The following is a 17,130-nucleotide window of genomic DNA, read 5'->3' on the forward strand; positions in this document are numbered from 1 at the left end:
AACATTCTTAGCTACCCACTTCTACTGATACTATGTAACCTATATAAGTGTAAAGAAAGGAAGAAAAGTTCTTTACAACTGCCAGTCATAAATGTTTATCACCCTTACACATATTGGTTTCTGAGAGATCAAACCATACATTTTTTAAGGTTTTTTTCTTTTTTTATCTATCAGGCCAGAGACGTTCTTTCTTTTTAAAATCATTCTTCTGTAGAAACGGCTGACCAATTCATTCAACACATTTATACAGTAAGCATCTTAGGAAAACCAACTTAACAAATGAAGTATTTTTAACTACTACTCTTTATAATCCTAAAAAAAATAAATAAATTGTATCTATACCTTTTTTGGACCTGTGAAGTTAGATTAGTCTCTAAGGAACAAAGAGCATCCACTTCCCATATCTCAAACAATAGAACCAATTAAATTAAAAGATTCCACCATCACAGCATATTACCTCTGAGTTTTCAAACAGATAAGACACTCAGACACACCTTGCTTTTTACAGAGCAAGCCCAAATGAGACACAAATAAAACGACGATTCAATGTTAGGAATTCCCTAGCAACTCGTATCTTCCTCCGTTTTGGTGGCCAGACTGTAAAATAAGTCAATTAAGAGTTCACAATGAGAATGCTGCAACCTCAACCTCAAATCCAGACAGAAAAACACAGCGGACCGTTTTCGCATCTCAGGCACGTCCAAAGAAAGGTCTCAGGCAACGAGATCCTATCGCTGCCCATCGCTGCCGTTTCCAGAAAGAGACGGTGACGGGTTTTAATCCATTTCCATAAAGGTTCCTTGTGCTCAAAGCCAAAGGGCATGCATTCCCGAAAAACACAAAAGATTCCTCGCATTCCGTGTACAGCCTGAAGGCAGGCCATCCTCTCTCTCTCTCTTTCTCTGCGCCCTACCCCAGAGAGCCTTCTTCGCTGTCAGTAAGAATTTCATGACACCCCGTGCTCCCTACGCGTCAGCATGTTCCCCCCCAAAGTGAAGGGGGAGCAGTGTCAGCATCGGTGGCCTCGAAGAGGCGATTCGGCCCGCATCCCCACCTCTGGGGTGAGGCAAAGCCAAGGGAAGTCGACGGAAAGTTCCCATCACCCAAGCCTATCTGGTTTCCTTCTGCCCCCAAAGCAGGAGCACAATTGCTGAGATTTGCTGATGCACCTGCCGCGACTGCTGCGCCCGGGGCTTCGCGGCGACCCTCGCGCTCACAAAAAATAAGGCCCCGCGGCCTAGAGCGCCCGTGACCCTGGGCGGAGAGAAGGGAGGGCCGCGGCAGCATCCCCGCGCGGTCCACACCGCCCGCCTCCCTGACAAAGGCCCCGTGTCAACCCGAGGCATGACACACAGCTGCTGGACTGCCCATCGCGCACCGGCGGCAGCGGCTAACCTCCACAGTGGTAATAATAATAATAATAATAATAATAATAATAATAATAATAATAAAAAAAAATAAAAATCAACCCAGAACTGGATATAAGAAAGAGGGGTGATGCATAGCGTTAAAAATGGAAATGTCCCCAAAGCTAAGCAGCCTGGGTGTTGCCCGCGAAGTGGGTCCTGGGGTCCATGGGGGAGGGGAGAGGAGGCTGGGGAGGGAGGCGGCGGCGGCTCCTCCCGGGCGAGAAGGCCGTACCGGGTGACAGCCTGATAAAACGCCGGAGTCAGAATGAATAAATGCCCCGATGCAGTCCCCGGCGGGCCGGGGCCGGAGGAGCGATGGGGGCAGGCGGCCGGTCCGCAGCCCTGCGGCCGCGCTCTCGCACCTGCCCCGCCGCGCGCCCCCGCAGCCCTGCCCGGGCAGCCCCCGGGGGCCCGGGGCTGAGGGGAGAGCCGGCCCCGGGGGTGCGGGCGGAGAGGAGGGAGGGGGCAGCCGCGCGCTCACCTCCAAGTCGGTGTCGGCGGCCTCCGGGGCCCCGAGGATCTCGCTGGGCAGCTCGGCCAGGTCGGTGACGCGGATGAGCCCGTCGTGCAGAAAGATGGTCTCTTCCTTCACCGAGAGCCACTGCGCCGAGTCCGCGGCCGCCGCCGCAGCAGCTGCCGCGGCCGCCGACGAGCCCATGGCCCCGGCGGCTGAGGTGCTGACGGAGACGAGCAGCCGCCCGCCCGGCCCGGGGAGACGCGAGCGAGCAGGAGCCGCCGCGCTCACCAGTCCATGGCAGCAGCAGGCGCGCCCGCCTGCAACGCCCCGCTCGCCGCCTCTCGCCCGTGCAGCTCCGCCCTAGGCGGTCCGAGCCGCCATCCTCCCAGCCCCCGGCTCCGGAGACCCCGGCCCCGCCGCCGCCGCCGCTGCCGCAGCCGCCGCCCTGAGAAGCAGGATCCGCCTCAGGCGCTCGGCAGCCAACTGTCAGTGAGACGCCATGTTGGGGGCGGGGCTCCCGGCATGCCCCGCGGGGCGGACAATACGGCCCGGCCCACCGCTGGCCCCGCCCACCGCCCGCAGCCCGGGGGCCGGGGGCCGGGCACTTCACGTCGCCTGTCAATCATCCGTCTTGCTCTCAGACTGCCCTCCCCTCCCCTTCTTGCCCTAGTCATGTGGGGGCGCCCTGGGTCTGCAGTCCGCCTGGGGAAGAGGCTTCCGCCTTCTCTCCCAACACCTCTCAGACTAGAGCACCCCTCGCTCAGACTAGAGCCCCCACAGAACATGTAGGTTCACTCCCTGCTTTCACCTTTTTAAAGGTGATATATGCAAAAAACATGGCGCTGCAAACTTGTTCAGAAGGCCTTGGTAGAACCGCACCGTAGGTGCTTCATGTCTTCTAAAAAAGTCTAGCACTCAAAACTCAATGAAAGCCGAAACCGGTTTGGCTCAGTGGATAGAACCTCGGCCTGCAGCTGAAGGGTCCCAGGTTCCATTCCGGTCAAGGGCATGTACATTGGTTTCGGGCACGTTCCCGGTAGGGTGTGTGCAGGAGGCAGCTGATCAATGATTCTCTCTCATCAATGTTTCTAACTCTATCCCTCTCTCTTCCTCTCTGTAAAAAATCAATAAAATATATTAAAAAAAAAAAAAAAACTCAGCGAAAGCCCTCGTGGTTTGGTTCGGTGGGTACAGCGTTAGCCTATGGACTGAGGATCCTAGGTTCGATTCCAGTCAGGGGCAAGTGCCCAGGTTGCCAACTCATCCCTAGTGTGGGTCTTGCCGGAGGCAGCCAATTGGTGATTCTCTTTCACCATCTACATTTCTAATTCTCTTGTCCTCTCTGAAATCAATAAACCTATATTTAAAAAAAAAAAAAAAAAAAACTCAATGAAAATAAAACACCAGTCACAATGCTTGGTGCCCGCTCTCTGGCACCTCCCTAAACGAAAGTTGAAACTATTTGTTATATTTCATCAACATTCAACACTGATTGACATAAACTTTAAAAAGACGCATACCGTCCAATCTTTATACAAACATGAAAAAAACACTATATGTGTCGAGAAAAATGAATGGGAGAATACATACCAAATTGTTAATGTGAGTTGCCAAGCAGAGTAGGAATGGTCTAGAACACATGTGTCAAACACAAGGCCCGCGGGCCAAATCCGTCCCGCCAGGCCTTGCAATGTGGCCCGCACCGCGCTGTCATCACTGCACTCTGCTGCGTTTCCATCACAATGACAGTTTATGACTGTTCAGTAAACCATTCCGCCCACGATTTAGGCTGGATTTTAGATTTTGGCCCCTTCTCTGATTGAGTTCGACACCCCTAATGTTGAGATGAGAATGTTATCTTTGTATTGTTTTGATGCTTACAAAAAATAAAGTGCTCCTTTGTATCAAAGGACTTGAAAATGTGTGTCCACAAAAAGTCTGCACATGGATATCTATAGCAGTTATATGCATAATTGCCAAAACTTGGAAGTAACCAAGATGTCCTTCAATATGCCGAAACCGGTTTGGCTCAATGGATAGAGCGTCGGCTTGGGGACTGAGAGGTCCCGGGTTCAATTCCGGTCAAGGGCATGTACCTTGGTTGCCGGCATATCCCCGGTAGGGGGTGTGCAAGAGGCAGCTGATCGATGACGCTCTCTCATCGATGTTTCTAGCTCTCTATCTCTCTCCCTTCCTCTCTGTACAAAATCAATAAAAATATATTTTTAAAAAAATAAGATGTCCTTCAATAGGTGAATGGATAGATAAACTCCAGTGCATCCAGACAATGGAATATTACTTGGTGCAAAAACGAAATGGCTATCCAGCCCTGAGAGACGCTGAAATCCATATCACTACGAGAAAGAAGCCCATCTGAAAAGGCTACATATCACATGATTCCAACTACACAACATGCTGGAAAAGGCAAAACAATGGAGACAATAAAAGGATCTCTGGTTGCCAGAGGTTAGGGGGAAGGAGTCATAAATAAATAGAATACAGTGGACTTTTAGGGCAGTGAAAATATACTGTAGATATCATGATGACATGTCATTTTATAATTGTTCAAACCCAAAGAATATACAACAGCAAGAGTGAAACCTAATGGAAACAATGGACTTTGAGTGATGATGTGTCAATGTAAGTTTATTGATTGTAACAAATGTACCATCTGTGCCATATGTTAATAATAAGGAAAACTATGCAAGTGTGGGGGCAGCAGGTACACAAGAAATATCAGTACCTTCCTCTCAATGTGAACCTAAAACAGCTCTAAAAAATACTTTTAATAAAGAATCTATATATATAAAAGGCCAAAATGATGTGTCCCTCTGACTGCGCCCTGCATACTGACCACCAGGGGGCAGACACTCAACACAGGAGCCACTATGATGCACACTGACTGGAACCACTGATCTGGTCCCAACAAACCAACACTCGGCTTCCCCCAAGTGATACAGGCCCCACCACCACCCAGGAGCAGCACCCCACCAAATTGCAGCCAACGCTGCAATGGCGCAAAATGCGGCCCACAGCCCAGTCCAGACCAGAAATGGTGACTGTGGGCAGCAGGTGATGATGTCACATAGCAACACCCAGCTTCCTTTCCAGGTCAGGGCACATGCCCGGATTGCAGGCTCCATCCCTACTGGGTTTCCCCGAAAATAAGACATCCTCCGAAAATAAGACCTAGCACATGGAAAGATAAGACATCCCCAGAAAATAAGATCTAGCGCAACTTTGGGAGAAAAAATTAATATAAGACACTGTCTTATTTTCGGGGAAACAGGGTAGTAGGGGGTGTGCAGGAAGCAGCTGATCGATGTTTCTCTTTCATTGATGTTTCTAACTATCTCTCTCCCTTTCTCTATGTAAAAAAAATCAATAAAAATATTTTAAAAAAAAATAAAAATAAAGCAGCCAAGTTCACTTAGGAGTAGAAATAAGCAGTAGAAAGAGCAGCGAGCCTAGAGAACATCAAGTACATTCAAAGCGCCATCATACACCCACGTTCTCTGCTCTTTGGGTTCTGGCGGGTGCGATGCGTGTGCTCCGGGAAGCCCTGGGGCGAAGGTGAACTTAGATGAGGGTCTAGAGTGCAAGGGTGTCAGCTTCGGCTCCCAGAGCCTGGGCCCTGCCTGCTCTGTGGCTACGAAGAACCAGCTGTCTCTATGCCTCTCCCTTCAGGAAGGACATGTCAGAAGGCCATTTTACCTGGAGAGGAAGCACTCTGGCAATCAGATGATCAAAGTATCGATCAACCGCTTGGACAAAGCCCTGGTCGGCTGTCCTCAGCCTAGCTCCGGGTCCTGCAGCAACCAACTGGGGGCGAAAGGAGACAAGCTCAGGGCTTGAGTTGGGAAGGCAGGAGGCGGGAGGTCAGCCAGCTCTCCTTGCAGAGCTCCCGCCAGCCCAGCTTTATGTCTTCTGATCTCCTGCAGCCCTCACGGGACCTGGAAGATGCTCTCTGGACCATCCTACTGGGCTGTCCTACTGACAAGTGTCCGGTGACAGTTCCCAGCTTAGGAGGTGCGGCAGCTCCATCAAGGCCCTCGGCGGGGAGGGGTGGGGCGGGGCCTCCAGCTGAGCAGAGCAGGGCATTGCTCCTTTGCTAAAATATCCCTTCCTTCATGGTCAGGCTTCTGCAGCTCCTGAGCTGGATGGGAGAACACGCTCATCGCTGAGGAAACAGAGCCTTGACTGAGCCACGGGAGGAGGGCGCCCCCTGGAGCTGAGCTGGGGACTGCACACACCTGGCAGCTGGCATGAGCGGGAGCATGCGCCTGGATGCTCACCCTGCACCCAGCTGTCTGCACTAATGGCCCGCCGCACAGAGGAGAGAAGGCAAAGGGAGGGAAGGGAGAACGGAGGAGGGCTGAGGTCCCTCGGCTCAGGAGAGAGCATGGTCTCCCACTAACAAAATAAGAGAAAAGCCAGGGGAAGGGGGGTCCCGCAGAGCAAGTCCAGAGGTTGTCAGAACCCCTTCCACCGCAGGACAGAGACCAGAGACGGGACCGGAAGGAAGAGCTGCGACCACCCCATGCTGCCTCTCCCCGCCCAGGCGCCCGCGGCACCAGGACCCGCATCTGTGACCGGGACAAGGGTGACAGCGGTGCCCGTAACTCACCGGGCCTTCCCCGAGAACACGGGCTCCAAGCTGTCAGATTCCAGCTCTGCTTTTATTTTAAAATATATATATATATTACTGATTTTTCACAGAGAGGAAGAGAGAGGGATAGAGAGTTAGAAACATCGATGGGAGAGAATCATCGATCAGTTGCCTCTTGCACACCCCCTACTGGGGATGCGCCCGCAACGAAGGTACATGCCCTTGACCGGAATCGAACCCGGGACCTTTCAGTCCGCAGGCCGACGCTCTATCCACTGAGCCAAACTGGTCCCAGCCCAGCTCTGCTTTTAGTGAAACAAACCGTCACAGCCCTCTCCTCAAAGCACCCCCACCTGGGCAGGCCGCCGAGGTTGATCTCGCTGCAGATGTAGGGGCCTGGACGCAGGATCACCCACAGCCCCACCTCCGCGGCCAGCCGGACAAAGGCCCTGGCAAGGTCAATGGCAGCCACTCTGAGGACGTCCGAGCAGGGGGTGGGGATGAGCCAGCACACACCGCAGGCAGCAGAGCTACCCAGGTCCTCTGCTGGCCTGCCCTCCTCTCAACCAGAGACAGGGAGAGTGAAGGGAAGGCCAAGCCCCCACCCTGCAGAGCAGGTCACCCTGCACCTGTGGTCACAGGCCTGAGGCCTGCAGCTGGGTTCTCACCAGCCCCCAGCCCAGGACCCTCTGCACAGCCCACCGGGTCATGAGGAGGGGGTGTCAGACAGGGGACGGGGTCCTCGTCCTGAACCTGACCCGACCACCTTGCTGCTTCCGGGGACAGCCCGCTCCCAGCACAGGTGGCGGGACCCCACTGCAGAGCAGGAAGGGCTGAGAGGGGAGCAGGCTCCTCTGGGCTGCAGTGAGGAGGGCTGGGCTCAGGGGAGGCCTGGGCACTGGGAGAAGCAGGCTCCCAGCTGGAGCCTGGCACAGGGTCCCGGTGCAGAGCTGGCACCGGGGCCTGAGAACAGGCTCCCCAAGCAGAGCTGAGATGCCACCATGGTCCCTAATCAACCCGCCAGCCGCTTCCCGCCCCCAGGCCCAGGCCCAGGCCAGGCCGGGCCACAGAAGCAGCAGCAGCACGTACTCCAGATCCAGGTTCCCGGAGAAGTCAAATGTGCCTCTCTAGGGCTCGTGGAGGTTCCAGGGGACATAGCTGTGGCAGGAGAGAGGGAAGTACAATAAGCATCTTCTTATTTCTTTCCTAACCAGTCCTAGGTGAGTCCCAAACCTATTTGAAAACCTAGGGTACCATGTTGGAGCAAGCTGAAGTGTCCCGTGGCAGTTACACCTGTATTACATGAACAGTGATTGCTTTCAACGGTTCCTTTCTCTGCCACCCGGTCGCGATCTAAGCTATCAATGATCCTGATTCTAGATTCCTCGGATGGATGCACTAATTATCCCACTCGCCACCCATTCTTGGTAATGCCCATTAAAAATGTAAAGAGAAGGGAAAAACACAAGTGTCTAGATATATGCTCAATAAGTTATTGCTAGGAGTTAATCGAAACAAGAATAGAGGAGAAGTTTCAAAACGATGATGGACATAGACTAAGGAAAGTGACATCATCCGTGTGCACACACGAGAATTGTAAGTCTGAGAGGCAGGTGGCCCTTCATCATAAAGGGCTCACGCTGGACAGGGCTCATCAGAAGGTGTAGCGAGGACCCAGAGGGCGGGCGGCACTCACGTGGTGACAGTGTTGAAGCCGCAGGCCTGCAGCTTCAGGAGGCGGTCCCGCCAGTAACCCCGGGGCACCCGGAAGTAGTGGATGGAGCCCCTGAAGATCAGGAACTTGTGCCCCTCCAGAGTGAAGTGCGGGCTGCTCTCAGGGGTGCTTTGTGTGTGGTCCTTCAGATGTGACCAGTGAAACCTGCTGAGAGAGAGAGATGGAGAGAGAGAGATGAAGAGAGAGACACAGAGAGAGGAAGAGAGAGACAGAAATGGAGAGAGAGAGAGGAGATGAAGAGAGAGACACACAGAGAGAGAGATAAAGAGAGACAGAGAGAGAGAGAGAGATGAAGAGAGAGAGGAGATGGAGAGAGGAGAGACAGCCAAAGCCCAGCGGGAGACGTTCTGGCTAGCAGGACACACCAGCTCTGTCCACGCTCCTGATACTCTTCTCCAGAAAAGGAGATCCCTGACCCCCCTCCATCCTATTCTCCTTCCCCCAGGCAGACCTGCTCTCCTGCGGCTGCGGCCCAGCTTCCTGGACAGGAAGGTTCTTTTTCTCTTTATATGTTGCTCGAGGAGCAAAGCCTGCTGAGATCAACAGCAGGAAAAAGACGCTCAGGATTCTTTTCCATGGGAGAGGGCTGGAAAGAGGAAGAACAACACTGAGGGGACAGCACTGGCCTCATCCGAATCTACGGCCCGGAACCCATCCCTCCAGGCAGGCGAGGGGCCCTCAGGCAGGCAAGGGGCCCGGGCACCAGGAGGCTGGGCACACTCAGGGCTCCCAGCTAGCCTAGCCCCCTCCACTTGTCCCCTCCTCCCTCTGCAGCCCCTTCCAGTTGGGGAGAGACCTGCAGTCCTAGGAGCCTCTCAGGAGCCAGATAGGCAGGGCTCTGGGGAGGCAGGGAGACGGGGTGGGCTCAGAGCTCAGTAACCAGTGGAGACCTCTCAGGCACCAGGCTCAGGAAGGACAGGGTGTCCTGCCCTAGGGCAGGGGACAGACGCTCTGAGGCGTGGGCATCACTAAGGTGCTGGAGGGGAAGAGCTCGTAAGGAGGGGCTGATGCGGCTCAGGCAGATCTGAGGGTCCAGGAGGACGGTGGACCACAGGGGCCCTGACCCCCAGATAGGGGCAATGAGTCACCTGAAGCGCCACGGGGAACTCACAGCTGGAGGCCAGGGCGCCGAGGTCCCACGCCGCTCACGCCAATTCCCTGCAGGAGGACCGGGTTCAGGTGCACTGGGAGCTGCGAGCCACCACAGCCTGACAAGGAGTCCGGGGGCGGGGAGTTCTGGGGGCCCGGGCGCTGCTGGGCAGGGAGGACCAAGCATCAGGTCTGGGCTCTGTGCCCACGGGGCGTGGGACTGCCTACTCAAGGGAAGCGAGGCGGGAGGGTCCCTCCTTAAACTGGGTGTCACCAACCAGCCGAGCGAGACAGAAAGGCAGACCTGAGTGGGAGGGAAGGAGGACAGCTTGGGCCACTGCGTGTTCCAGAGAGAGGGGGATTGTGATCCGCCCTCTCAGCAACTTGATAGCAAAGGGCACTGACCGTTGTTCTGTGTTTCCCTAGGTTCAACCGAGACATTCCCCGAGACACATTTTCCAGGAACAAAAAGACCTCGTCTTCCGGTAAGGCCCCCTCCGTTCTGTTCTATCGAAATGTTGCTCTCCTAGTGTCTCCCTGGTGAGTCCACTTCACATGTAAGAAGCTGACAAGGTGAGTGTACAAGACGTGCACGCCGCCCTGGGTTCTGGGAGTGAGGGTTGAGGGGAAGTCTTCCACGGGCTCATAACCGATAGAGGGAGAAGTCTCATGGTGACAGCACCCAGGACATAAAGTACAGCCTGCAGAATGCAGTCAGTTATATTGTATATCTCATTAAGTAATGGTTGAACCACTTACATTGGCATTATCTTTAAAAAGTTATATTTGATCACATAGATACCATGTTCTGGTAGATTACAGACAAAGAGTTGATTTATTGGTATGTTCTTAAAGTCATTAAGCATTGGCACAGGTAAGGCCAAAAAGGTGGATTTTGTTTGGAGAAACCAATGAATGGCCCTGGAAATGAATGAAACAACTACACTACCTTGGAGATTCTGATTTAAAATTATATTATATATACTGCCGAAGCCGGTTTGGCTCAATGGTAGAGCGTCGGTCTGCGGACTGAAAGGTCCCAGGTTCGATTCCGGTAAAGGGCATGTACATTGGTTGTGGGCACATCCCCGGTAGGGGAGTGCAAGAGGCAGCTGGTTGATGTTTCTCTTTCATCGACGTTTCTAGCTCTCTATCTCTCTCCCTTCCTCCTCTCTGTGAAATATTAATAAAATACATTAGAAAAATAAAATAAAATAAAATATATATACTTACATGATTATGTTTCTCTTGCAGCCAGTGTGTCCTCCGATGAACTATCTTCCCAACCAGCAAGCCTGCATTGTCATAAAAGCGAGAAATAAAAAGCTCTTCTGGCCAGATTGTTCCTGTTTTTCGTCCTCCATCCTTTATGTGAGGAGGCATTGAAGAGGTAGGTGAAAATTAGCAAGCATTTCCCTGCCCGAGTGAGAACGCTGTCAATGCTTATTCTACTAGGAGAGCCACTGCATCCTTGTTTGCTCAGAGAACCAACAGTCCATCCCAATTCTAGTCTCGGTCAGCCTCGGTTCCTGGTCCCATGTGAAGTGTGCAGAGACATAGGGGGCACGCGTGGGATGTCTGTATTTGTGATGTTTACACAAGGGAAGACACTGAGGAACACGGGGTTTGGGTCAGGCTGCCGGGATCCAATCCTAGCTCTGTGGCTTAATCGCATCGTGAACATAAGCTTATTCCTTGACTGCCTATCAAATGGCGGTGAACTGTGCACCTGTTTTATGAGGTTATTATAAGGTTGAGCTACATAAAATAAGTGTTTTGTTTTTTTAATATATTATTGACTTTTTACAGAGAGGAAGGGAGAGAGATAGTTAGAAACATCAATGAGAGAGTCATCCATCAGCTGCCTCCTGCAAGCCCCCCACTGGGGATGTGCCTGCAACCAAGGCACATGCCCTTGGCCAAAATCAAACCCAGGACCCTTCCAGTCCTCAGGCTGACGCTCTATCGACTGAGCCAAACCGGATGGGACCTGATCAAGGGCGTTTTAAAAAATATATATTAAAATGGACAAAATATCCTTCCTTCCCAATTCACTATTGAATTGGCTGTTATAGTTATAATATCCATGAACTGGATTAGTTTGCTTCATGCATGGAAAAACAAACACAAACATTGCTATCCGTTTTGTGATATAAATCATCACATATTAATAGAAAGAATGTGTTTTTCATTTTTAATTCATCTATTATGTACTTCCTGTTAGACTGTACATGTGTCAAACACAAGGCCCGCGGGCCAAATCCATCCCGCCAGGCCTTGCAATGTGGCCCGCACTGCGCTGTCATCACTGCACTCCGCTGCGTTTCCATCACAATGACAGTTTATGACTGTTCAGTAAACCATTCGGCCCGCGATTTAGGCTGGATTTTAGATTTTTGGCCCCTTCTCTGATTGAGTTCGACACCCCTATGTTAGAGGATGATTTAACCATTGCTTCCCTTTTAACCATTACCATCAATGAATACCTACTCACATAGATGAGAATGTTAGTCAAGGGACACCCTGGGCCCCGCCGCCTCCTTCGGCCCAGCCCGCCTCTGGGATACCACCCTGGCCCCAGCCCGCCAACAGCAGCCCACCCGCCGCCTCCATTGGCCCAGCCTGGAGTGTTGCAGGTGCTGCCCTTGGAAGACAGAGAGCCTGCGCAATGCTGCCCAACTGCCTGCCAGTTGGAAGGCGTTATGTCTTCATGTGTGGATTTGGGATTGTTATATTTATTCTAAGTTTTTCTTCAATTTCTACATATTTTGAACTTCAATTTCTAAATATTTTGAATTTTTCTTCAATTTTTACATATTTTGAATTTTTTTCTTTAGTCTCTACATATTTTGAATTTTTTTCTTCAACTTCTACGTATTTTGAATTTTTTTCCATTTCTACATATTTTAAATTTGTTCCTTATGTATTGCATTTTATCTCTGCTTTCCTATAATTATGTAATCCTTTCATTTATAATAAAATTTGTTCTTCTTTGTTTTTTTCTTTATTTGTTGAAAGCATTATATGTGTCCTGTTCACCTCCCCTCCCCCCACTTACCCCTTTTAGCCCTTCCCAGGCCTTTAACACCCTGTTATGTCCTGGGGTTATGCCTATATGCATTCAAGTTCTTGCCTTGATCTCTTCCCACCCTACCACCCACCCCTGCCTCCTTTTTGAGATTCCAGGTTTTCTTCTATAGATCTTGCTACACGTTTGTCCATTGTACTTTCTATTAAAAAAATTAAATGGCTTTGCCATTTCTTCCTACTCCTATTCTTTTTAAAAAATATATATATTTTATTGATGTTTTACAGAGAGGAAGAGAGAGGGATAGAGAGTTAGAAGCATCGATGAGAGAGAAACATCTATCAGCTGCCTATTGCACACCCCCCTCTGGGGATGTGCCTACAACCAAGGTACATGCCCTTGACCAGAATCGAACCCGGGACTTTTTAGTCAGCAAGCTGATGTTCTATCCACTGAGCCAAACCGGTTTTGGCCTTACTCTTCTTCTAATTTCTATGTCATTACTTTCTTTTTTTGTATGCTGTTCTATTGACTTTATTAGTGTTTTACTTTTACTTACATGGGGTGTCTAGAACAATAATTGTCAGCTGTTCCCATTTTAATGTAATTAAGGCTGCATGTCTCTCCGTGTAATTTTTCTTGCTAGTTCTCACGGTTTTTATTTGCATAATTACTAACACCGCTCATTACCATGGTCTGCTTTTAATGATGTCTTTAACGACAGTTGAGTTGATGAGTATGTTCTAAGTTTCCTACCACGGCCGTCGATGGCTTTTCGAAGGAGTCTTTTTGTATTTTGGGTCCTTCTCTGTGTGGGATAGATTGGAAGGTTTTGGATGGTTGGGGAAAGGGTTCATGTCTGCCATCCTGAAGATCCCTTCCGCCCCTGGCTGCCAGAAGGCTTTCTCTACCTGTGCATCTCACCTGACAGTGGTCTCTGTTTTGTGGAGCTGTCCTGTTCAGGTACCTGAGACCCACCGCACACTCCTGTAAGATGAATAAGGTGGTGGCGGTAATAAACACTATCCTCACGCCCCTTCTGAATCCATTTATTTACACCATTAGAAACAAGGAGGTCAAAGAAGCCCTAAGGAAAGCAATGGCTTTTCCAAAGACTCCTCATCATGCAGAGTAAAACATGTGACACATCAAAATAAACTGAATGCAGATATCACATTAAAGGTGAGAGAGGATTGTGGAGAAGGCAAAGATGTGAAATCGAACTCTGATTGTTATGGTTCCCTATAAGCATTAGTTATAATACATATAAATGAACCAAAAATCCTCTTTGAAGAGATGTGATCTAATTATCTAACAAGGAAACCGCCCAGTGCCCTCAGGTGCATGAGACAGAACTGAGGACTTGCTCAAGTATATGCTCAAAGTGGAAACCACTAGAATCAGGGAACAACTGTCAGTAACTTGTTTTTAAAATATAAGAAATCCTGCCCTGACTGGTTTGGCTCAGTGGATAGTGTGTCGGCCTGCAAACAGAAGGTTCCAGGTTCAATTCTGGTCAAGGCATGTACCTTGGTTGCAGGCTCGATCCCTAGTATGATTTTTTATGATGCAGGAGGCAGTTGATTGATGTTTCTCCCTCTCCCTCTCCCTTCCTCTCTGTAAAAATCATTAAAAAAAAATTTTTTTTTAATCCTGTCTCACTCTGTTTTTAATAAATTCCTTTGCCTCATCTCCTTGTCAAAGGTATAAGGCATCTGACACCTCATTTTCTTAATATTTATTTTCTTCATAACAGAAGTCCTCTGAAGTCTCCTAATCAATTCAAAGGGTCTTTCAAAAATGCTTGAAATACATTAGGTTTTTATCTGATAATATCTCAATAAGTGGATGTCCATCTTTTTAAAAAATAAAGATGTTGGATTTTTTAAATATATATTTCTTATTGATATCTGAGAGGAAAGGAGAGGGGAAAGATAGAAACATCAATGATAAGAATCATTGATCTACTGCCCCTCTCCCCCCCAAAAGGGATCGAGCCCACAACCCAGGCATATGCCCTTGACTGGAATAGAACCCGGGATCCTTCAGTCCACAGGTCAACACTCTATCCATAGAGCCAAACCAGCTAGGGCTGGATATCCATCCTGACATAAAACACATTTTTAATTAAACTTAACGCTGTTTATTCCCAGGTAATACCAAAAGTTGAGGATATCATATGAAAGTTTCCTACTGGATTATGCCAGTTGCTGTAATTCAACCTAGGTATTTCCTAGGCTGTGTGCCTAGGAAATCAATAAAAATCTCAGAGCCAACATAGCCATGAAGGCTTCCCTGCTGGAAAACTCGGCCCCAAGGTTACACTAAGTTCATAGCTGGTGTGTATGATTAGCATGTAAAGTCCCAGAAGGCAGGTGACAGATCTATTGGTATAGCCTTGCTCTCAGACAAGACATCTGACCTGAAGGTTCTTATACAATGATGACACAGAGGAGTCACAGTTTGTAATAATTAGTATTCTATATGTCCCTCTTCCAACAGCAAAGAAATGTTATCATTAAAACCCCATTAAAACTATGGTTTTCTAAAAGGATTATTGTGCGGTGTTTTTAGTACTAAATTGAAAATTCAAACGTGCAATAAGGTAAAAATGTTATCTCACTGTCATACCCAATTTATCTTGGAGAAGAGCTGTCTTAGAGCTGGGCATAGGAAGCACTCATTTGAAGGCAAAGAAAGAGACGCTAAGAACATGAATATCATCAAGAACCCCATATCAAAAGACTGGTTTTGATGAGAAGGAAATATTTCTCCTCTAGACTCCTCGGTCCTTCTGAATGGTATAAGAAATTGGCATGAATGGTATAAGAAATTTGGCTCAGCGGTAGAGCGTTGGTCTGCGGACTGAAAGGTCCCAGGTTCCATTCCGGTCAAGGGCATGTACCTCGGTTGCGGGCGCATCCCCAGTAGGGGGTGTGCAAGCGGCAGCTAGTTGATGTTTCTCTCTCATCGACGTTTCTAGCTCTCTATCTCTCTCCCTTCCTCTCTGTAAAAAAATCAATAAAATATATTTTTTAAAAAAGAAATTGGCATGAGATAAATTAGCAGGAGAAAACCAAGTTTAATTTCATACCTACAAGGAGTATTATTTTAAGTAAAATAAGCCAGTCAGAGAAAGACATATCCCATTATCTCACTAACATGTAGAATCTAATGAACAAAATAAACTTCGGAACAAAAATGGAACTGGAAGCAAGAATATATGGAAGAAACTGGGCGGTGCCTGATGGGAGGGGCTGGGGATGACTGGCTGAAGAAGAAGGAAAAAGAAGGAAGAACATATATGCATACCTCATGGACAGGGACAATAGTTTGGTGAAGGCCAAGGGAGAAGGTGGGCACGGGTGGAGATGGGCAAAGGGGAGAAAAAGAGGAACAGCTGCAATAATGTCAATATTAAAAATTTTTAATAATAATAATTAAAAAAAAAGCAAGAGCCAGTATTCAAACGCCAGCTGCTCTCTTCTACAGAGCTCGACAGACCATTCAAAAGGGGGTGGGGAGGGAAGAGAAGAAAAACAAGTAGAGATATTGACATCCCAATCCAAACAAAAAAATAAAGATCAAACACAGAAAAACAGAAAGAAAATAGGAGAAGGGCGGCGGGAGGAGCGGAAACGGTGTAGGGGAGCCCTTCTGGATGAGGATGCCCGGGCTGGGAGCAGCCACAGGCGCTGGGCACATAGAGAGGACCACACCTCCCAGGGCCTAGAGCGGCTTCGGCGCAGCAAGGGGGCGGGGCGACGACCGCTTCCGGTTCCGGTGCAAAGGCCCCACGTGTTCCGACCCTCCCGGCGCCCCGCGCGACTCGGATCCGGTGGCGGCCGCTCGGGCCCGGCAGTGGGTGGGTGCGAAGCCGGCTGGGCAGGGGAGGAGCCCCGGGAGCTGTCGGAGCCGTGAGTGCTGGCGGGCTGGGCCGGACCGGGCTGAGCGGGGCAGCGCGGGGCGGGGACGAGGGAGAGGTCGCAGACCCCGCCCCCGACCCTGGGAGCCGGCCGGCTGCGGTCCTGGGGAGGGGGCGGCGGCGGCCGTGTCGCGAGGGGCCGGGGGAGGCGTCGCGGCGGCCCCGCGCGTCCTGGCGGCCGGAGCTGGGGCCTGCGGGCCGCGGGGGGCGCTCCAGGCGTCCTTCCTCCAGCCCCCCGCCCCGAGGCCTGCGGGGAGAGCTGCTCCCATTGCTTCCGCGCTGCCCCTGGCGCACCGAGGGGGGAGTGGTCTGGGCCCGGTGGTTTCTCGCAGCGTTTGCTCGCCCTGCCTCGCCGGCGGCTCGGGCATCTCTCCCTTTGCCCCCCGCATTCTCCCGGCCTGCACAGACCCCATCTTTCCGCCACGAACCCCCGGTCCAGCACACACACGCAGAGGTGCCCACGGGTGACCGCCGTAGGCCTTGGACACCGTCGGGCTCGGGCTTCCCGGCTGTGACACTGACCCCGAGCTCGCCGTCCCCGGCGGCTTTCCTGCCCACTCCCTAAGGGCCCGATTGGCACTTCTTACCGCCCCCTCTGACCCCGGGCCTTTGCTTTGTGTCTGGTGGAACTTAAAAGTTTGTTAGGGATGTGCCATGGATACGCCGTGCTCCCTCACAAAGGTGGCAGCCCACCTGTCATTTTTTTTTCTGGGCGTCAGATGGTTTTGTCCCCTAGGCGCTCTGATCATCCGTCTGCCTTGGTTCCAAGCTCTTTGCCCTGGCTCTAACACCACCGTGGTCCTGGGGAACAGTACCACCCCCCCCCCCCAAGGTCCCTCTCGGAGGCCAGGCTTAGAAGCTGGGGCTTTTTCTCGGTC

The 17,130-nt window shown here is 50.7% G+C and overlaps 1 protein-coding gene and 1 pseudogene across 13 annotated transcripts in view; both read right to left on the reverse strand.

The window, feature by feature from the left end:
• HECTD4 (HECT domain E3 ubiquitin protein ligase 4) overlaps positions 1 to 2,388 on the reverse strand; it is a 155,477-nt gene extending 153,089 nt beyond the window's left edge. For 10 of the 13 annotated variants that reach the window (XM_045585623.1, XM_036448775.2, XM_036448772.2 and 7 more), the window contains exon 1: positions 1,891 to 2,365. In XM_045585623.1, the coding sequence (XP_045441579.1) occupies positions 1,891 to 2,067 (177 nt within the window). In that variant the 5' untranslated portion in view covers positions 2,068 to 2,365. Of the gene's footprint in view, positions 1 to 1,890 lie in introns of all 13 variants that reach the window. The other 3 variants (XM_036448774.2, XM_036448766.2, XM_045585624.1) reach the window with 2 other exon arrangements.
• On the reverse strand, positions 2,227 to 13,193 carry LOC118725703 (annotated as a pseudogene).
• Positions 13,194 to 17,130: the final 3,937 nt, after the last annotated feature.

The sequence above is a fragment of the Pipistrellus kuhlii genome, unplaced genomic scaffold, assembly GCF_014108245.1.
Source record: "Pipistrellus kuhlii isolate mPipKuh1 unplaced genomic scaffold, mPipKuh1.p scaffold_m20_p_20, whole genome shotgun sequence".
NCBI classification, from domain to species: Eukaryota; Metazoa; Chordata; class Mammalia; order Chiroptera; family Vespertilionidae; genus Pipistrellus; species Pipistrellus kuhlii.